The sequence below is a fragment of the Punica granatum genome, chromosome 1 (assembly GCF_007655135.1).
Source record: "Punica granatum isolate Tunisia-2019 chromosome 1, ASM765513v2, whole genome shotgun sequence".
In the NCBI taxonomy this organism is placed as follows: domain Eukaryota; kingdom Viridiplantae; phylum Streptophyta; class Magnoliopsida; order Myrtales; family Lythraceae; genus Punica; species Punica granatum.
The window spans coordinates 11,339,619-11,360,699 of NC_045127.1; the positions used below are offsets into that span (position 1 = coordinate 11,339,619).

Below are 21,081 nucleotides of genomic sequence, written 5' to 3' on the forward strand. Positions count from 1 at the left end.
TATTAAATACGGCTAGAAAAGAAAATGTCAAAATAATATAGAGGTAAAGTGGTAAATTCCTTACTAATTCATATAAAAAAGTTTAAAAATATATATATAATATTTCAATCACTTATTATCATACTGTTAACAAAAAAATATATTCATCATTTAAGAAATTAAATAATCATTTATACTAGTATAAACTTATAAAAATTTAAGCGTTATAGCTAATCTTATAAAAGCTTAATTAAGTAAGAATCTCATTCAAGTGACTAGGTCATTTTATCTAAAAGTACTCAAATTTATAAAACTTAATATATAAAGTATTAGTTACAATAAAGGCGCAAAACAAATAATGAAGTTTAAAATTTTTGATAGACTTTAAGGTTTTTATTCTTTCATAAAATAAAAACTAATGATTTTATTCAAAATTTTTCAAATTTTAGATTAATTTTTCTTAGAAATTAATTTGATAATTGTAATGATGAATATATCACATGACTTCCTCAGTTGAGAACTTTTGACATATATTTGACATACATTCTTCTATGACAAGTTTGAATTTACTATATAAATTTTTACATTCTAATATAAATTATTAATTCAACCAAATTATTATTTTCAAATTTAAACTTCTACAATAAAATTTTCTTTAAAAAATCTGTGCAATGCACCGGTATGATAAAGTAGTATATATATAAAGTTGTATTCCTATAATAAATAGGGTTGGAGAAGTAATTTTATATATAGCATATAATAGAGGTAAATATCTAAATAAACAATCATAAATGTATATTCAATTAGGATTAAATTAGTAAATGCATATAAATCACTAAATACTCTGTAATTGTTTGACACAAGTACACTTTTGATTTAAAATATATAATCTCAAAATTTATTTATAAAAAATAAAATTTCTTAAAATAAATATATATAAAAAACTTTTTGACATAATTAGTAATTACAAGAAAAATCTACCATATGCAATAAGTATGTTTAAATATTGAACACTTCTGAAATGGTGATAGGTAAATCTATTTAAAAATTATTAAAAGTAGATGATTTACACTTCTTTTTTTTTATAAAATATATGGAGGTCATTTATTACAATTTTTTAGAATTTAATATTTAAGAAAATACAATATGTTTTCTAAATAATATCGTTTTCTTCATCCATAATTCGTATTATAACTCATTTCCAATTATTCTGAATTTGTTATTTATAAGATAATTATTTGAAATAATTGTAATTATCCACGTACATACCAATTTTACTTATAGAATGTCAATTTCATTTAACATATGAATCAAATATTGTAATTATACATTTATGCAATCTTTATTTTAATCACGTTAAAAGAATTTAATTCATCGATATGTTTCAAAACTATTAGTTAGGTAGTTAATTAAAAAAAAGAAAAATTTATTAATAAAAATAATCATCAAGACTTTATTCTATTTTATTATATTTACATATAAATATAAAGGAAGTTAACTTAATTATATAATTAGAGCAAAAGCATGTAGAAGAAATTATAGAATGCTATTTTTATAAGTGAACAGAATATTAGTACTGTTATATAAACTTAGAACGTTGTGCAAGACATTCACTTAGGTTTCGAATGTAAGTAACTATGAACCCTTATTACATATTTAAGTAGTCACATTTTGTCATTGGATATGTATAATAATTAATATTGTCATGGACCGGGTTTAGAGTAAGATTAGGGGAAGTGCCACGCGGTGCGGCCGGACTATAATCTTGTCAATCGATAATAATGTAATTGTAATAATTAATACTCGATATAACACATAATATAGTAATAATAGAATTAAAATCTAGAACTCTTAGATGTAAGCAAAATTTTAGAGTTCTTATAAGTTATGTTAACGTTGATTAATTATATGTTATACAATACAAAAAACTAATATCTCTTTATTTTCTATCTAAATTTTATTTTAAATAGATGGAAAGTTTTTTTATCCTTAATTATTTCATTAGATTATTTTGCTCAACCGATTTTCGTTAGAATATTAAGATATACGAGAAAATTTATTCTATATATTTAATAAGAAAAAAAATCATTATAACATTGTTTGGACTTGTTATATATATATATATATATATCTATATATATAGTCATGAAAGTATAATAGCAAAATTGTAAATTATACCACAATTACAATATGGTTAGTGATTGAAATTTATGAGAGAAATTAGGAAAATAAAATATGATTACAAAAGAAAAGTTTACTTCACAATTGATGGAATAACCAATTCCTCGAAAAGATAAATAATGGTCAACTATTTTTTGTGCAAATATCACATATTTATGTCTACTTTCCATGTATCATAAGAGGATATAGAATGATATTTTGGTAAATAATTATATTCCTTTAATTGTCATACTCAATAAAAACATTGCGTTTTTTCTTTCAATACTTTATATTTCATTATACAAACTCATTTCATTTCCACGTACCGAACATGAACTAACTGAGACAACTAACTAATCGTTTTCCACTTTTAGAAATTACTCCTCCGTCACTCTCTCTCCCTCTCGACATAAATCCTCTCTCTCACCTACTCACTCTCACTAAAGAGAAAACCAATGAATCTTTGCCATTCCACCTCCAGAACCACAGCATACGGTCACCGACTCTCTCGAATATTATGCAAAATGTTATAAATGAAACTGTGGAAAATTTAGTGCTATAATTAAGAATTTTTCAAAATAAAGCATTGATATATAAATAGGCATTAATAAAGGTATATGCAACATATGTAATTTTAGAATGTACCTTACGTAACAATTCCGTCGTATAATTGTTACGTATTGAATCCGGGTATTAATATTCATTAGATATATAGAATAAATTATGCAAAATATAAAAAAAATTAATATCCAAAAAGATGCAGTATGTTATATATAGAACTATGACACATGTATTGCTATAATGAAACATTCTAACAATATATTGATGATTACATGAGTCAAGCATTAATAAAGGTACAAGTTATAAGTGTAAGTTTTAGATGCTAGTTTTCACTGCTTTTAAATTGTGACTTAGATATAAATTCCAGCCAACGCACGATAAAACACTATAGGACGTAGTATTTTTATATTTTCATTAGTTGATGTTTGTAAATTAACATAGGAAAATGAAAGAAGGGAATGGATTTAGTATTTTTTATATTTTTAGTTTATATGTTGTAAATTTGCAGGAAAATGAAAGAAGGGGATGTATTTAGTATTTTTTGTATTTTTTTTTTGTTAATTTCTTGTCTAAATCAATACAGAAAATCGAAAAAGATCAGTCAAATAGAAGTTCCAAAAATTAGAAAATGACTTGGCAAATTCTCTTTACACGAACATAGGTTTTTTATTGCAAGAACTGGAGGAGCTATTCCTATCTATAATTATATAATTGATAGACAGATAGTGAAAGTTGTTAGTAAATAAATGAACTAAGTTGTTTTTATCAGGGTTTAAATTTTCAATTAGACGGTTGTGATTATTTTAAATTTTTTTTTATAAAAGCAAATAATTAATATGTATATATGTGTGTGTATATATATATATATATAATGCAGACTCATTAGTCATTTCAATAAGAAACTGCGACGGACTTTTTATGAAATACATTTTTTATAACAAATCAATTACTGAATATGTGTCTCGTTAGAACTATTGTATAGAGATCATAGAAAAGTCTTCACATATTAAGGTAAAAGAATATATACGTATATTCTATTTTTAATAACTTACAAAATTATACAAGTATCAATAATTAAGATATTTTCAAAATAATTATAATATTAAAAAGCTAAGTAGAGATATCGTGAGAACTCCATTAGCTTACACTCAGCTCGTGGCTAATAGTGTTTTTCACTGTTGGGAGAATTTAATTCTAAATTAGAGATTTATATATTTTGCCAATTTTTATATTAATACTTCATAAGTTTGTTGTCTATAATCTATGTATGTAGAATATCGAGAAGATACTTTCTACATTTAATGTATATTGGATATTAAGAAGACTTGATACGATTTTCACGAGTAAGCGTATAGTGCTGAGGAGCGGAAGGAAAAAACACCACACAGCCGAATTACCAAAAAAATCTTGAGCTCCACAATAATTGACCTATCAATTTCAGTTCAATAAATTTTATTATATTTTATATGTGTCACATTCAATGTATTTTAATTATTCGTCCATAGTATTCGTATATGATAACATATAATAAATTTTTTTGAAAAATTAAAATTTTCTCAATAATTTTTTAAAAAATCATCGAGAAATGTGACCTTTTCTAAATTCAATATTCCAAATGCCATATAAATAAGAAACAAAATTAATTTCTTTTCCATCCCAAATGGGATAGGTCGTTTGACATACTGACCATCTCTATTGGGATAATATTACGGGACTCTTTTTTCATATATGGTTCGCACTTTCTTATGACTACGTTACTCATTCACTTGCCATCATAAATTTAATTTTCACAATTGGTAGTCTTTTGTAGTACTTATCATATCTACTCAATACAAAAATAGTTTCTTTATATCAATATTTTAGTTTGTAATCATTATTAATTATCTAATTTCAGTTATATAAAAATTTACCGCACAACGCGCGGTATCTACTGGCTTATGTAAATTAAACGCTTGCACGAGCAGCACAACGCATTTTGTTCTTAAACAATGACAGATGTAGGGCTGTTAAAAAAATTGGAAGACACAAAATCTGAGTCGACCTGCCCGAATCGATTCGAATCTTCAGATTTTTATGAACCCGGTTCGGTTCTAGGGTCGATTTCCTTTTTGTAGCTCGGATTCAGATATGGTTTCGAGTTTCAAAGTTGAAAACCTATTTGTCCAGAACCAACCCGAATTATTGTTGTTTGTATGATTTTGTGTTTGATAAATCTTTGACTCGTATAGACCCTTTTACTTTTATCTAGTGATAGTGATGCTATTATGGTCTATGGAGTTTTGATTATCTCAGTGAAGTTATTGTTGTTAAATTTTTGTATGATTTATCGAGAATTTATTTTATTTGTGTTTTCTACTGAGTTTTTCTTTTAAATCTTTGTCTATTTGGGTTACCCGAGAACTGAGCTGAAAAAACCCGATCCCTAGAGAGTTGGTTTTCTTCTTAATTTCAAATTCGATTCTCGGGGATGGTTTTTAAAATAAAAAACCTGACCACTTCGGATCCTCGAAAATTTTTCCCATACCTGCACTGAACCGCCTCTTGCACGGCCCTAGACAGATGTAATGGAATCAATGGTGCAAATTTTAGCCATGTAGGAAATTTGATGGTGTTCCATAATTAAATATGATTGTTGTTGTTTATATATGTATGTATAATATAATTTGCATGCATTTCGATATTTGGCATTCTTAGCAGATGATAATAGAGTTTAAGAGAGTGTAACGCAGTAGTGTATACTCTTACTTGCTAATTAAGAAGTTTCAAGTTCAATACTCAACGGGACTATATATGCTCTTTTATTAGTTATTAGAGTTTCTAGTTCATTATATTAGGCTAATGAAGCTCTATTGTAACCGAAAATATAGGGAGAAATAACTAATCATGCCCGACCTAAGCTCGTAAGCATTTTCATCAGACACCCGATCAGAACCTGTAGGGATCCAAACTTGATGTTAAATCGACAATTGGTCGATGATAATTTTCATATGAGAAATGACAAAATCGTTGCATAGCCTTTCTTATGCAAGACAAAGAAACGAACAAAGAAATGTCCTTTTTTCTGTTTCCTTGGGTAAGCAGGAAATGTCCTCTTTCCGCTTGAAAGCGAATAATTTGGCCAGAAATGTCCTTTCGTTGATTATTCAGAGGCAAAACAAGTCCTTTCTTGAGGTGGGACATGAGCCAAAATTGTACAATCCAAAATTTCAAATGAATTTATCATCTGTACAATGAATTTCATACTGGGCCGATTTTGGTGCATACACGTTCAAATGGGCTGGGTCGGCCGAGGAGGATTATCCCGAAACATCTTCCCTTCTCACCAGTTCTGCGAGGTCGCCGAGCCTCCCTGAGGTTCGCTATGGGTTAGGAGACCTTAGAACAACTTTGCCTTGAGGTCGAGAGTCCATGACGAGCCTTGTGAGCTGAGGGCAAGCCTTTCCCTCAACTATGACACATAGCCTAGGGGGTTGTCATGACTTTCGACTACCAAATCTGACCGGTGACATGAGATGACCTTGTCTTACCAAGACTTGTCGAAAGAGATCAGTGATCAGTGAGAAGGTTCGAGGACAAATCTAAAACTTCTTAATTATAAGATATAATCAAACAAAAATATTTAATTTTCTTTCTGTAAACAAATCTAAACCTTCTTAATTATAATCTGTCTAGTCAATATTTTGTAAATTCTAAACCTTTTTTTATTCCTATCCAGTTAAACAATCTGTTAGTTCTAATCGTATCTATGATATTGCTCATAGGGATTTATAGAAAATTGCTAACCTAAATATATATATTCTTTTACCCTAATTTCACATGTTTGCATTCTCATCAGTTCCTCCGTACTCCTGTTATGATTTTTATGTCTGTTTCAATGTATGCATTGCATCAGCTCTAGAATTTCCAAAATTGGATTATTAGGCATGTGTGTGATACATGACCATGAATTAGCTATATTTATTTGGCCAAACAAAAAATGATGGCAATATTTGTTAAGAAATGTATCTTTTTGTTTTGTGCTCAATTTAAGAAATTTAGGCTTTGTTTAATTTTGGAGTTTTTTTTTACTTCACTCCATTTAACTACACCTATCTTCGAAATACAATTATTACTTTTTCATTTTTCTTTAATTTTTTTAACCATTCAATTCAATTTTTAATACTAAATTCTTTCAACTATTCATTACTTTTGTCAACTTTTTTTTTTTCATAATTCAACAACGCAATTATTACTTTTTTATTTTCTCCATCAACCTTATATTATAACCAATTATATATATATATATATATATACACATAGTTAAAAATGAATTGAGTTAAATTTAACTTCATTTTCAAACAACTAATTTTAAGCACATGAAAAGTCAAAGTAAGTAAAAAATATACTCGAACGGCGGCTACCTCCCGTTCCGTTCGTCGGTACGGCGTCAACAGGTCAATCTAAGTCCACCGTACTCCGGTGGTTCTGAGGGCACTGGAATATTACCAAGCTGTTGAGTGCTAGCCCGTGACGGCTGACTTGACTGAGCTCTTCGGTTCGATTGGGCTGAGCATTTTCACTTCTCTCTGTCGTCTTCAGATTTTTTCCTCCTCATTCTCCGATTGATAATGGCGTCGAGCGGACTCCAGAGGCTCCTGCAAGCCGGCACCAAAATCGTCGCCGTCGGCCGCAACTATGCCGCCCACGCCAAGGAGCTCGGCAACGCCGTCCCCAAGGTAACCGGCCTGTCCCCGCCTCTCTGTCACAAGATCATCATCCTTCTCGCTTGCTGCTATCTAATATCTGATCCGTTGCTGTCGATGCTTCTGACATCGTGTTTTCTTGTGGAATTAGGAGCCGGTTCTGTTCCTGAAGCCGACATCGTCTTACTTGGAGAATGGAGGTACGATCGAGGTCCCGCATCCGCTTGAATCGCTCGATCACGAGGTGGAGCTCGCTGTCGTGATCTGCCAGAAGGCTCGTGATGTGGCCGAGGCCACCGCCATGGATTACGTCGGAGGTGCTTGTTTCGACGCTTTAGACTTGTCAATTAAGCTTGATTTCTGTAGTTTATGACAAGTCTGCACTGTCATTTGCCGAAATGTTTATAGTTATGCTTGCCTGTAGTCTATTAGGTTCGACATTGATATTTCGTTTCCCAGTTTGAGTAGTGATGGGCGTCTTTGAAAATTCAATGAGTGAGCGACCGTTGTGCTGGGAAAACTAACTGAAATAGCATGAACTTTGGTAGAGTTTCTCTCAATTCAACAGTTTTTCTGTTGTTACTTGTGTTCGTAATTCATACTTTTCTGCAACGTGGATTCGATGCTGAGCGTTATTGGAGTAGTGATTTCTGAGTGGTTACATCCCTGTCTGCCCTAGCCCTTTGTGTCCTACCATTCTTAATCACTGAACCTTGAAGGGCTGTTGCACAAAATGTAATTCTAAGTAATTGACCCATAGATCCTATTCCTATCTATATGAAGAAGAAATCATGTACTGAGTCAGAAAAATAATGATTCCAAAAGTTAAAGTTACAAAACAGTTTTTTTTTTTTTTAACTTGGCGTCAGATGTTTGGTACAACCTGAAATGGTTGATTGCATGACCATCAGATCGTAGTAAAAAGTTCGATATATGTTTGAATTTTCAGCTTTTCTTTACCTTTCTCCCCTCCCTCCCCTCTTCTAAAGGGCTCTTAGTTTTCTTAGGTTGATACAGCATGAGATTATACCTCGGTTTGCTTATTGTGTAGCTTGTTGCTTGTGTAGGATATGCTCTCGCACTCGATATGACTGCGAGGGAAATTCAGTCTTCAGCAAAGGTGTCCGTTTTTTCCCTTTGTTTATTCATCAACAATGACTTGGCACCTTAACAGTGAGACAGCTAATTGCGAACGATTTGATGGCCTTAAGATTGTAAGGAAATTTGTGCTCCTTGTTAGGGTGTCTATATTGATTTTATCTTTTTCCTCTTTCTTTTGGCAGTCTGCTGGTCTTCCGTGGACAGTGGCAAAAGGGCAGGACACTTTCACTCCAATCAGTTCTGTTGTAAGTCTTGAATATTACTGTCTTGTAATGTTCATCTTGCTAAACGGTAACTTTAGATGTTAGCTTATTGACTGGAGGAAAACTCTGAACAACATGTTACTTCAGTATATAAGAAATACATATTTAGCTGACTATTCATGCCATCGAATTTAGCTTGTTTCTAACACTCCTTAGATGTTGAGAAACAATCCTTGAGCATGCGTTCTTCAATGATTGAATAATACTTTATTGATTTAGAAGTTTTTCTTGTAGCTTGACAAGTCAATGGTGCCAGACCCTGACAACTTGGAACTTTGGCTCAAGGTACTAATCTCTGATATCAATTTGCTTTTTTGGCACGTGTAGCTGAGGAGGGATCTAAATCAAATGATTTTCGGTTCCACAGGTGGATGATGAAATACGGCAAAAGGGCTCGACCAAGGACATGATTTTTAAGATTCCTCATCTCATTAGCCATATAAGCACTATCATGACGCTTTTTGAAGGAGACGTGATATTGACAGGTACTCGCTTTGCTATTTTTTCAGTTCCTGTGATTACTTTCAGTAGAATGGAACGGTACCTGAAAGTTGCTATCTTGTTCGAAGTTTCATGTAACAATAACTATTGATCCATTAATATATTTGCGTTCGAGCTCTAAGTTAGTTGGTTGTGAAGGTTGTTGCTTGCAATATCTTGTTGGATGTTGTTATCTGTTTGTTCGAGCTTTCTATTATTTGGTCCATCCTATATTCAGGCAAAATTTCTTATCAGCTGTTGATACCTTTTTGAACGTATGCAGGCACTCCCAAGGGTGTGGGTCCAGTGAAAGTCGGTCAAAAAGTTACAGCAGGCATAACGGGCCTACTCAATATCCACTTCAATGTTGAAAAACGTAGAAAGCTCAGTTCTTGTTAACCTTAAGCCACCCCTTCTTGCTCTGTCAGCTAGACTCGACTAGGAACTGGGCGAGAAGATGGGTAATACCTGATACTTTTGAAAAGTTCATTCTTTTCAATTCCGCTGAAAAGTGACTGAGGTATACCTGCGCCCAGTTTTCAGGAGCAGCTGTTGAATGAAATTATGATGAGATAATTCAACTAGGATTTGCAATTCGGAAACTGTTTTCTCAGACTTCATTGCAGATGATCGAACAGATATTCCGTTTCATGTGTTATGATCTTGTATATCTCTGTCCCAATAGCGCAAATTGGAACATTTCAAAAGTGGATTTATGTTTTCAATAAATTTTCCTCGGAGCTTGTTTTGTCGAAGCTCATCTATCGTCGGATCAGAGCACACGACTACTGGGAGTAAGTTTCTGTAGGAGTTTAGTTCTTCATATCCTGTATGAATCTGGTGTTTGTATCATCCTTGAGTCAAGTTGAACGAGCAGGGAATTTTTGCCGATCTACACGGGAAATGAAACAGATATGCTTGTGAAAATTGAAATCCATTTCAACATCGTCTTTTCTCACCGGTATAATTCTACATCCCTTTATAGTACAAGTTTTTTTTTTTCCCTTTGTTTCTTACAAAGAATAATATTCATATTACTGTACAAATCTAATCCTTTCCCAAGCATTTGCTTGGATACCGTTAGAGCATCTAGGAAAGGGACAATCATGCGACTTTACAAAATACGTTTCGGAGAAGAGATTGGTTTCTCCTCCATCGCCGTACCAAGGCTCCTACACTTTCATCAGGCCAGGACTGTATGGCACTCCGCTGGCGGTAATCCAGGCATCATCACCCTTGAAGAATATCTTGGGCGTAAAGTCGAGGATGTGTTGAGGCGAGATCTTCTTGACCCCTTTCCAGGTCGCTCTCTTGGACGTGTCCGAGCCGGGCCCCCTGTTCTGGTACTCAGCGTAGAAGCACGTGTTGAGGTAGAGGGAACCTGCCCAGGGCAACCATCCTTGAGGCTGGATTATATTGTCTATGTCGGATTGCATGATGATAGTCCTGGAGTAGTTCTTCCAGGGCCGTCCGAGGTAGGCCGGGTTCTGGTCCATGACAGGAATGTACTCTGGATCACCAGTAATGGTGGCGTTCATGAAGACGATCGCGGATGCAGAGTGTCTTTCTCCCCTACCTGAGGCGGTGACGATGCACTGTTGGTTCTCCATGGGCTTCCGGACGATCATCTTGCAGTTCTGGAGGACGGCCAGGGCATCCCCGAAGATGAAGTCGATCGTGCCAGAGATGGTGCAGTCCCGGTAGAACTGCCTATGGGCGTGCGTGTAGAGCGTGTCCTGGTACCCGTTCATCTCGCAGTTGTAGAAGATGGACTTGTCCGACTGAACGCGGAGAGCGACTGCCTGGTGCTTTATGGCTCCGGCAGTGTTCTCAAACGCCATGTCCTTCGCTATGAAATTGGGTCCCATTGCCGCTGCAAAATTTGTACGATGAAAACCGCCAGGTGAAGTACACTATGCTTCGAGAACTGACTTGCCAGAAAACGCGGTAATTTACTTACTGAAAGTTGCAGTGGCGGACGTCTGGACCCCGTCGACAAAATTTAAATGCCCTGTGACTATGGTCTTCTTCGGGCCATCCCCAATCATCATGACGTTAGCCATGTTCTTATCGACTAGCACCCTCTCTGCATACACTCCTTCCTTTATGTATATCACAAAGTTCTTCGTGTTCTTGGGGGGGACATCTTTCAAGGCCTCGCCGATTGTTTTATACTTGCCGCTCCCATCCTTGGCCACGATCACATCGGGCTTTATATTTGCCGGGGTGGCTGCAAGGAGCATCCGCCCTCTGTTGTCTACCCAGTTTGGGATTTCGCCATTTCTTGTATCCTCGGACATCAAGCGCCTTCCTATTGCAGATACATTCAGTGAGCCAACGATCGTGGATATCTGGGAGACCATTGCCATCGCGTTGCTCGTAAGTTCTCTTGATGTCTTCAAAATCTGCTTCATCTTCTCTCCAGCATCGCCTGTCGTGTAGGTTTCCAAACGGCAAAACGGTGTTGAATTTCATCAATGTCGAACTTAATCACAAGACAAACTACCCAATGTGCAAGGGAAAACTCGTAGCCAACCTGTTGTGTTCTCGAATGCATCCAAGCAGCTTTCCTGGAAGGTGTACGCCCCGCTGAGCCAGACGTTGAGGTCTGCTGTATACTGATCGAGCTTGGTGATGTCAAACGCACCTAACCTCTCAAACGACATCTGGAGATCATCGATGGAGGAGTTGAGGAGCGCCTCACAGACATCGACTGCCTTTTGAGCCATTGGGTCCTTTGCGAGCTCCCTCACCACTGAGGAATTCTTTATCGCCCCTCTGATCCGGTCGGTTGCAACCTGGAACCCGGTCCTCATTAGCTCCTTGGGGTCGGTGGTGTTTCCCGCTGCGGCTGACAGGGCATTGACGCAGGTTTCCCTATAGTCCGTCGGCTGACAAATAGCCTGGACCGCCTTCATCGATTGAGATACCTGAGAAGGACTCAACGAAACGAGCTAAGTGAGCTGATGCTTACTCCAGAACGATTGACCTTTACATCCCCAAGGAATCCTCATTGGAATCAAACCATAAATGAAACTATATGCATGTACCTGGCCGCTGCCTTGACCCTGGTTTGACTTGCCATCCCCGCCTTTGCTCGACTGGACTGCCACACCGATTATGCAGGCCACCAGCATTAACCCTGCGACCCCGGCGATGACATACTTGAGCTTTCCTCGGCCCCGCTGGCCAGAGACACGATCATACCCGTTCGACATTTCAATCTGTAGAACCTACCGGGCCAGTGTTGTATCGAGGAAATTTGTTCAAAACCCCTCGGGAGCTGATGCACTGTAATTAGATTTAATTATGGATCAAAACTTGGACAGCAGCTTATATATACCACAAGAGAAGGAAGACAGAATTGGAAAGATATTGAAAGACAGTTATTTCGGTTGGGGGATTGTGAGGTGGGACAAGACAACGTTAATTAAATCATTGGGTCAGATTTTCTTACTAAAATGGACTCTGCAGTCTAATTTTAGTCAGAAATTTTTGTTAAATTTTGGAGTTCTCTCTCTTAATCTCCAGATTAATCACTGGTAATAAACCAAGATTAATGGATAAAATCGAGATTAAGAACCATTCACTAACTAAAAATTGACTGCCTAATTTTCGTACTAATCGATTTAATTTCCTTCAATTTTGATTTCGTATTTCGTAGGGCCTGTTTGATTTGTGGTTCCTCAGTCAAAATGATAACATTTCGTAGGACCTCTCTGATTTGTGGTTCCTCAAGTCAAAATGATAACGGAAAACACAATAGTGAAAGCTAATAAACTGGAAACATTCAATATCGTGTTCGGTCGGGACCCTGGCTCCAGGTTACTGGATACCAAAGCAGTTACTATCGGTACCCCCAATTCAGAATTTCCGAAACCCAGAGGGGGAATAAGAGGCAGGAATCAATTCACGCCCCACATCCGACATCGACCAGTCCGAGTTTGGAGTTTCCCTAGATCATGGCCCTGAATATCCAGAACTCGGTCGAACTACTTTCGATCTCAAACACTAATATTAAATTTCATAGTTGATCAAACTGTCAATAAAAGTTCAATCGATGCCATAATACAATTTTAAATATCACATTGCCGGAAATATACATAATAAATTTGCAAACTTTTTTTTGTAAACTTCAAAATAGATGCCTCCCCCGCTTACAAGATGAATTATTGCCTCTTATTCTTCCTACGAGAAGCTTTCCCACTCAATTTTTATTCTGCCACCAACCGAGCCAACAGTTCCTGCACAAGCTTTGTGCAGAGTTTCCCATCTCTCTCCCTCCCTGCTTGGAGAAATCGCCGGAATGGAGAACTAGAAGTCGCATATAATGACTTGAATACAAAGTTCTCATAGCTTGGCAGCCTTCTGAAGCTCGAGCTTGGCGATGGTGCCGAGGTGGACTTCATCGGGGCCGTCAGCAATCCTGAGGGTCCTGGCCGTGGCCCACAGGTGCGAGAGCACTGTGTCTGAAGACAGGCCTGCAGCCCCATGGACTTGCATCGCCATGTCAAGGACCTGAAGCGCCATGTTGGGCGCGGCTACCTGCCTCAATTCAACAAGAAGCAATTGTTACTTCCGGGAAGAAGAAAAAATGGTAGGAACTTTAGCAAGATATCTCAGCAATGCTGGCTAGGCTGCACCCGACCCTAGAAGAGCTCACTGCCATCATGTTAGAAGTTGGGTGGTGGCTCAATGATGGGTAGGTTTACCCGCAATTTTACGAATAAAATCTCCAAAACGCATGACCTTAAAAGAGAATATTGCAAGATGGATCCAAATTTATAAACAAGATGATACTAAGAAAGTTTCTTGTGACCTTGGCCATTGCAATTGTTCCTCGAGCCTTCTTGTTCCCAAGACGATCGAGCTGATCCGCTGCTTCCAGGATCAGTAACCTAGTTCTTTCCAGCTCTATTCGACACTAAAAGATTAAAAAATAAATAAATAAATGAAACTGAAGAAAGATTTCCTAATTTAAGTATATAGTGACAACCAATTAGTAAGTTTCTGCTTTTGCTAAAGATGTTTATAGGCCAGAGTATATCCTTCAATGCAAGGGAAATTCATTTAAGAGAATTACCTTGGCCATATCAGAGAGGAATGAACCTTGCTGTGCAATTAGCTTTCCAAATACTTTCCTCTGAAGAGCCCTTTGAGCCATCAACTGCATCCCTCTCTCAGCTGCACCGATCAATCTCATGCAATGGTGCAACCTCCCTGGGCCCAACCTGCCCTGTACATTTTAAGGCAATTGCATAATTAGCAAACAATTTTCTCACCTTACTCAAGAAGTTTGCTTGATAAAACACATTACTGACTACATAATATCCAAGAAAACCTATAATCAGAGCAGAGATGATGAAGGGCACACAATTAATTACTGATTAAGATTTATGACTTCACGTGAAGCATATGTTTTGTATGTCCTTGGTATAAGGGCCACATGCTTTGTGCACTTAAAGTGAAAGGGTTTTTCCTAAGGGCAAAGGGGTAAAAGAACAGAGGAACCCTACCTGAGCTATCTCAAATCCCCGACCCTCTCCAAGAAGAATATTTTGTGCAGGTACACGAACATTCTCAAATGAAATCTCTGCATGCCCATGAGGTGCATCATCAAATCCGAATACCAAGAGTGGTCTCTTCACGTGGATTCCTGGAGTGTTAATATCCACTAGAATCATTGACTGCTGCTTGTGCTTTGCAGCAGTGAATTCGGTTTTACCCTGCAGACAGATAAACATGTTTCTGTAAGTTTAATTATTATTAGAATAGAAATGTAACAACGAGCCCTAATAGAAAAGCAAAGCTCACCATAACTATAAGGAGCTTGCACCTTGGATCCATGGCCCCGCTAGTCCACCACTTCCTTCCGTTGATAACATATGAGTCACCTTCCCTGCAAAAGGAGCACTTACGCGATTAATACACAACTAAATATCATATACCTAGCAGAAATACATAATCCACAGTCATCACATTGAATCAGACATGAGACTTGTTCATGGATCCAATTAGAAGAACTGGACAGTTAAGGTCAATTTTTCTGGTTTGATAGACTGGTTCATATATTTTAAAAAGTTCATCTGCATTCAAGTCCGTGGTCAGTAATTGAATGGAGACATGGCCAGTCCCTGATCAAATTGGCCAGTCTGATCTGATTCTGATAACTCTAACACAAGTTATTCTAATGATAAAAGGTAGCATAGGCAATTTCTCAATACATAGGAAAAGTAAACCAATAATACAAGAACTCTACAGTGTTGAAATTAGATTGCCTTAAAAAGGAAATGCATGGACCAACCTTTTGATAGAACATTCTATATTGGTTGCATCAGAAGAAGCAACTTGTGGTTCTGTCATTGCAAACCCTGAGCGGATCTTCCCATCAAGCAAAGGAACAAGCCATTCATGCAGTTGCTCTTTATTTCCATACCGCAACAATACCTGAGATAAGAATGACAGGAGCAAGTCATATTATTCATCAAGACAGTAAGAAGCCGACCGTTCTCACAGTTCAGATACAGCCGTCACAAATATGAACACGTCATGGCAATATCAATATGTATGAGCTTTATGCATTCAAGAATTAGCAAGGATGCAAATGCAACAGTTTACTAGATCCCAAACTTTAAAGATTTAAGGACAAGCGTATGAGACAGTTGATTGCCAAAAGAATCAAGAATCATTTAATACCTCCATATTCCCAGTATCGGGTGCTCCACAGTTGAAGATCTGGGGGGCCCACACAGATCGACCCATGATCTCACAAAGAAATCCATACTCGAGGTTTGAGAGGCCTGCTCCCAACAAGAGATCAGATGGATCACTAGAGGCAGCATGGACTTTCCCATCAAATATTAATTCCCTTGCCCTTACCGCACTGTCAAACTGCATGCATATGAACAAGACAAATGAGCCAAATGCAGAAACCACATTCTGAACTGGAAATTATAGGAAAGAGTACTTTGGAATTTTATCAAGCTTTAATGAAGCAGTTAACAAGTTAAAAGCAAAAGGTAGGTAGAAAATGAACAGGCGTCGAAAGAAAGGCTAGAGGACCATTAAATCAGAAACATCAATAAGTGGGTTTCCATCTACTTCTTGATTAGGTGATTTGTCAATTATTTGGCATTTTAATGTGTCCCCAGCTGTCTTCCTCTCTTCTTCCCTTGTTTTTTCATTCATAATTAACGGTAACTGACTTTTAACACTTACATTTATCAAGTTTCAGGTATTCAGAGAATCTGAGAAAAAACTGCATGGCCCGACATATACACTTACAGGTATCCACAGGTTCCACAAGCCCTCTTTCTTTGCTAGTTCCTTCAATCTCTCTTCCTCAGGATGAATGGTCCATCGAGAGTTAGATTGAGCAAGTTCGTAAAACTCATTTTCCATTGGATATATATGGTCTTCCATGAATTTGGTCAACTTGTTTATCAATTCCAGCACTTTCCCACTAGGACCAAATTTTCCATTCTCCAATGAAGGACTTCCATCTCCAGTATCATTCGCAGATTTGAACCTCGGCACTGTTAGTGCTGGACAGTCATATCAAATGCAAATAGATATTATACCTCCCAGAGAGCTCATTAAGACATAACAGCAGATAAACCTTTCACTTCTTATAGATGAACAAATTGCTTCCACTTGCATACAATAAGTCGGACTTAATGTAAACTACAAGGATGTATATTGCATAACCTTGGATCTGCATAAAATTTCATTTAAAGAGACAGACTAATGGCATGTCCGGTAAAGTGCAAAAGAAAAGGCATGGAGCCATAGCTTAAATATATATATGCTATTCCATTTTCTTCCCTTTTCCTCATACTGAATGAGCCATACTAACTTCTTGACTTTATCATAAACTGTCCAAGTAGTACGACTAAGCACACATGCATGCACATGCAGAAAGGTGCAGCCATTGCTACTAGGCATGCACATGCATATATTACTTGTTGAGGGAGAGTAGTCTGTTTTCATACTTCGTAGTTTTGAGAAGTTCATTTGCTGTTGATATCACAAGGAAAGTTCATTTATTTTAATAGACACCCATTCGTTTTAATATATTCAGAGACCTTCGTGACAGTAGTACGAAAACAAAATCAGGTACCAGGAGGGTGCTCAGGAAGCACAGATTCACGATCGATAAATGCCCTTGCCCTATCTATAAGGGCATTTGTCTTTTCACCAGCATGCCTTGCACGCTCACCTCCTGAAGCATTGCCCTGCAAATCACATCAATGTCATGAGGGCATTAGCATTCCCCTTTAGCAGAAGAAAGAAGAGCAGAGATCTGTCAATCGCTGCACGTACCATAAGCCACCTACTATAAATGCCCGCATATATTGATGCAGCCCGAAACAAGGAGAAGGCTACATAGAACTTCCACTGAGAAGCAGGCCATGGTTTTCCCTACACAGAAAGTTCCAGTCTTCAGCAAGTCCATTTTTTAAGTCATGATGGACTAGAATCTCAACATAGTATCAATTATCACTTTCTTGGCAATACACGAGCAGCTTTTATAGGATCCATGCTTATTTGATTATTTATTCAATCTTACCGACATGTCATCTATATATTCAGATGAAGATGTAAAAGTTGCTATCACCAATTGTAGACTGAAAACCCCATACCTGATGCTTGCAATATTGCACATCCACCCCAAGAGAATATAATTATCTCACCACATAATAAACAGCACATTTTCAAAATAAAAGAAAAGAAGAGAATGCAAGAAGATAAAGTAGAGAAGACCATTCATTTTACTGATAATTACTTACAGATGTCGAGCAGTATTCTGCCAGAAACTCCGCCAGAGAAGGAATTCCTTCTGGGATTCCAGAAAGCTCGAAACCTTGACCCAAGGATGGTTTATCAAATGAAATATCCATTATATAAGGCTGCCACAGTTTAAGGAAAGAAATTAACACAATTTTTCTTAGATGACTCTCTGATTAAAATCTCAGAAAAGCTTTGAGGAAATTTATAATCTTTCATGGAAAGCCAAAAAAAAAAAAGGCTGGTATAAAAATCAGAAACCAGACGAACGAAAATAAGTTTGTTTTATGACAAGTCCAGTCAAAGACTAATTACCAAACAGCTGTATGCAACATCACACATCTGATTTCCAAGCGTAGACAATTCCCAGTCAAGTATACCAATTACTCGGTCCTGTGCCCACAAGCAATTGCATTAGATCATTAAGTGTACATTTCAGAATCCTGTGTTCATAGAGCTGCTAATATCATTCCAACAATCTAAGTAAATCTTATAAATAACATATCCAAAGTTATTTAAAAATGAAAATGGAAATTATAACCACAAGGAGTTCATGAAATCTACTATATCCAGAATAATGAATCCAAATGGTTGAAAGCATAAGTGAAGATAAAAGATTTATGGCATATAAAATTTGGAAGGCAACGGACCTCGGATGGATGGAAAACAACATTATCTATGCGGAAGTCCCCATGAACTATGCCAGCTGCTGCACCAGAAGAATCTTGTGAAGGAATATTTTGTCGTAGCCAGTCAATCAACTCAAACATCTTTGGATTTCTGGCAGGTTTCCCTTCTCCAGTTGATGCGATATATTGTTTAGCCCACCTCTCTATCTAAAAGCAGGAATCATAATAAGGCAATGCATTATAATAGCATATCTTTAGCTATAGCTTTTGACCTTTCAGTCTGATCCCACTAGAACCAAAGGACATTAGTACCCACCTGTCGTTTACAGTAGTTATCTTTTCGTCCGTATTTTTCGAGACCGATGGCATCCACATCTGTAGCGTGCAAAGCTGCTAAAGCTCGGGCAGTTGCAATATATATTGCCCTTCTCTGCTGTGGTGCTATGCCCTAGATCAAAGAGTTACAAGAGTTGGGGGGGGGGGGAAAAAAAGAGACGAAGAATTATATCTGGAGAAAGACTTTACAGAACAAGAAACTGCAGCCAAATTGTTTCAAGAAATTTAAGATAAAACCTAAGGGGCATACTGGCAGTGATGGGTCAATGAATATCCTTCCTTCAAGATACTCCATGATGTAAAATGCCGTTCCAATCACACTTGGATCAGTACACAAGCAGAAAACCTTGGGAACAGGAACCAGTGTATGATCACCCAATGCCTTGAGTACCTAGAGCATTACAAACCGAAGAAAGCTACATCAACCACCGATTCTGCAGTGTAATTCCAGGATTCCCAGTTATGATAGAAAAGATCCCTCCAGAAGAAAAATTCAAGCAGAGTGACCAAACATAGGAATAATGTAAGACTATTTGAACTTTTGGACATGAATAATTATTGCAGTCCATCGAGCATGTCGCATAGTCATCTTAGAACTCGAGTTGATAGATCAAGGCACGGTTTTTTGAATTAGTATTTTACATATTTCTTCAAAACAAATAGGGACTTTGAGGTATTATGTTTGCTGAATGGAAAACTGAATCAATAAATAAAGTAGACTTAAAAGTGACATGTCAAAGTCCCAACTCCATGAACGCTAAGGGGTTTGGCCTAGTGGTTAAAGAGGAGCTTCAGTATCCATTCGATCCCAAGTTCGAAAACCTTGGAACCACCGGAGCGCCTTCGGCGTGATTACTTAGTCAAGCGAAGCCTGAACACCCGGGGTTAGCCAAAAGAAAAAAAAAGTCCCAACTCCATGAAGATTTGGTACATTATATGAGCTATCAGAAAGCCGAATTAACTTAAGAGCGATTCGAGTTCATCCAAGAACCCGACTTTATATATTTCCATCAGCAAAATTGCATCACTCGATCTCTAATGATCAAAGACTGAGCTTTGCAGATAGGGCGTGTGACCTGATACTCTCTCTCCACAGCGTGAGCAGACTGAAGCAATTTCCCCGGCGGCTTCTTCCTCAGAACGTAACGCTTCAGGGAATTCCCCGAGCCGACTGCGATCAAGAACGTCGGGTTCGACTGCCCGTGCCCGAACTAAAACACCGAAATTTGCTAGCACAATCAATACACAAACAAACAGGAAACAGAGATTGAAAGGCGTGAAATTTCTGTGGTAAGATTAGGAGGCGCGGGACCTGGGAGATGGAGAAGGTGGACGGGGAGTGGGGGAAGCCGGGGACGTTGGCAGCGGCGTAGCGAAACAGGGCGGCGTGGTCCAGCTGGTGAGCCGGGTCGACTCGGCCGTGCAAATCGCTCGTGCGGCTCGCCATGTCTCTGCTGTAACTCTCCTCCTCGTTCAGAGCTCGATTATAATAGAGGAGAGGAATGGATGATGGGATTAATGGAAGTGATTCCGGGCATAAAGTCTCAGCTGTCGCCTCGGGAACCTCAACTCTGACGAAGGAGAAGACGTCAGGGCTGGAGACGGTTGGCGAGTTGAATTAGAGCATTGCGCGAATAAGATAGCCCCTCTCTACTCGCTAGATTCAGGGGGCAGTGACGGCAGGGAGACACGTGGCGTAATCTCAGAGCGAGTAGGGATGAGTAATTGGAATAGGGGAGGCTTGACGGGTCGAAAAGTCAAGATTTAGTTACAGTGTTCTATCCTCTAAAGGCAATATGGGACACCAGCCGATAATGGTACGACATGATAATGCATATATTCAACGTCTTTCAATCATAATATGATAATGACGTTTGCACCCTCAAATTTTATGTATTCATCAATTTGCACTCCTTTTTATTCATATAGAATTCGGAAGACAGCCCCAGTAATTCGATTCGAGCTGAATCGATTTAATAAAGGGTAAAACTATCTCAATGTAAATTTTCTCCACATACAAGAGTCGAATTTGGGATCTCGTTTGAGAGAACAAATATCAAACCATTTGAACTGATCCGCGTTGATATTATCAATTTGCACCCT

At 37.4% G+C, this 21,081-nt stretch overlaps 3 protein-coding genes across 4 annotated transcripts; 1 reads left to right on the forward strand and 2 right to left on the reverse strand.

The window, feature by feature from the left end:
* The first annotated feature begins 7,212 nt into the window (after positions 1-7,212).
* Positions 7,213-9,981, forward strand: LOC116192384 (probable acylpyruvase FAHD1, mitochondrial). The gene is made up of 7 exons (XM_031520921.1): positions 7,213-7,415; positions 7,534-7,699; positions 8,450-8,502; positions 8,666-8,728; positions 8,981-9,031; positions 9,114-9,231; positions 9,510-9,981. Exons 1-7 carry the CDS (start codon positions 7,308-7,310, stop codon positions 9,623-9,625), a joined length of 675 nt encoding a protein of 224 aa, XP_031376781.1. The 5' UTR covers positions 7,213-7,307; the 3' UTR covers positions 9,626-9,981.
* Positions 9,982-10,149: 168 nt separating this feature from the next.
* On the reverse strand, positions 10,150-12,516 carry LOC116192382 (probable pectinesterase/pectinesterase inhibitor 21). The gene is made up of 4 exons (XM_031520920.1): positions 12,277-12,516; positions 11,763-12,156; positions 11,187-11,657; positions 10,150-11,099 (listed from the first exon to the last, which is right to left on the reverse strand). Exons 1-4 carry the CDS (start codon positions 12,442-12,444, stop codon positions 10,399-10,401), a joined length of 1,734 nt encoding a protein of 577 aa, XP_031376780.1. The 5' UTR covers positions 12,445-12,516; the 3' UTR covers positions 10,150-10,398.
* A 703-nt stretch (positions 12,517-13,219) lies between these two features.
* On the reverse strand, positions 13,220-20,579 carry LOC116192118 (probable acyl-CoA dehydrogenase IBR3). 2 transcript variants are annotated; one of them, XR_004154012.1, is made up of 17 exons: positions 20,291-20,579; positions 20,055-20,189; positions 19,229-19,369; positions 18,959-19,090; positions 18,664-18,849; positions 18,329-18,406; positions 18,016-18,135; positions 17,549-17,647; positions 17,346-17,460; positions 16,511-16,770; positions 15,923-16,117; positions 15,531-15,673; positions 15,041-15,125; positions 14,743-14,952; positions 14,310-14,462; positions 14,046-14,140; positions 13,220-13,771 (listed from the first exon to the last, which is right to left on the reverse strand). XR_004154012.1 is itself a non-coding variant. In XM_031520568.1 (17 exons), exons 1-17 carry the CDS (start codon positions 20,423-20,425, stop codon positions 13,577-13,579), a joined length of 2,487 nt encoding a protein of 828 aa, XP_031376428.1. In that variant the 5' UTR covers positions 20,426-20,576; the 3' UTR covers positions 13,220-13,576. The 2 variants fall into 2 exon arrangements, 1 of the variants encoding a protein (XP_031376428.1); XM_031520568.1 differs by having other exon boundaries at positions 14,046-14,150; positions 20,291-20,576.
* Between the last annotated feature and the right edge of the window lie 502 nt (positions 20,580-21,081).

What these genes read in the sequence shown, in the direction of transcription:
- LOC116192382 (XM_031520920.1), bottom strand. Translation starts at nt 12,444, where the DNA reads ATGTCGAACGGGTATGATCGTGTCTCTGGCCAGCGGGGCCGAGGAAAG. An exon ending in TGCATTCGAGAACACAACAG is followed by an intron (nt 11,658 to 11,762) that starts GTTGGCTACGAG and finishes CCTACACGACAG; the next exon opens with GCGATGCTGGAGAGAAGATG. An exon ending in GTCCGCCACTGCAACTTTCA is followed by an intron (nt 11,100 to 11,186) that starts GTAAGTAAATTA and finishes CAAATTTTGCAG; the next exon opens with CGGCAATGGGACCCAATTTC.
- LOC116192118 (XM_031520568.1), bottom strand. Translation starts at nt 20,425, where the DNA reads ATGGCGAGCCGCACGAGCGATTTGCACGGCCGAGTCGACCCGGCTCAC. An exon ending in CTGTGGAGAGAGAGTATCAG is followed by an intron (nt 19,370 to 20,054) that starts GTCACACGCCCT and finishes GTAATGCTCTAG; the next exon opens with GTACTCAAGGCATTGGGTGA. An exon ending in TCATTGACCCATCACTGCCA is followed by an intron (nt 19,091 to 19,228) that starts GTATGCCCCTTA and finishes TCTTTGATCTAG; the next exon opens with GGCATAGCACCACAGCAGAG.
- LOC116192384 (XM_031520921.1), top strand. Translation starts at nt 7,308, where the DNA reads ATGGCGTCGAGCGGACTCCAGAGGCTCCTGCAAGCCGGCACCAAAATC. An exon ending in CGCCATGGATTACGTCGGAG is followed by an intron (nt 7,700 to 8,449) that starts GTGCTTGTTTCG and finishes TTGCTTGTGTAG; the next exon opens with GATATGCTCTCGCACTCGAT. An exon ending in AAATTCAGTCTTCAGCAAAG is followed by an intron (nt 8,503 to 8,665) that starts GTGTCCGTTTTT and finishes TTCTTTTGGCAG; the next exon opens with TCTGCTGGTCTTCCGTGGAC.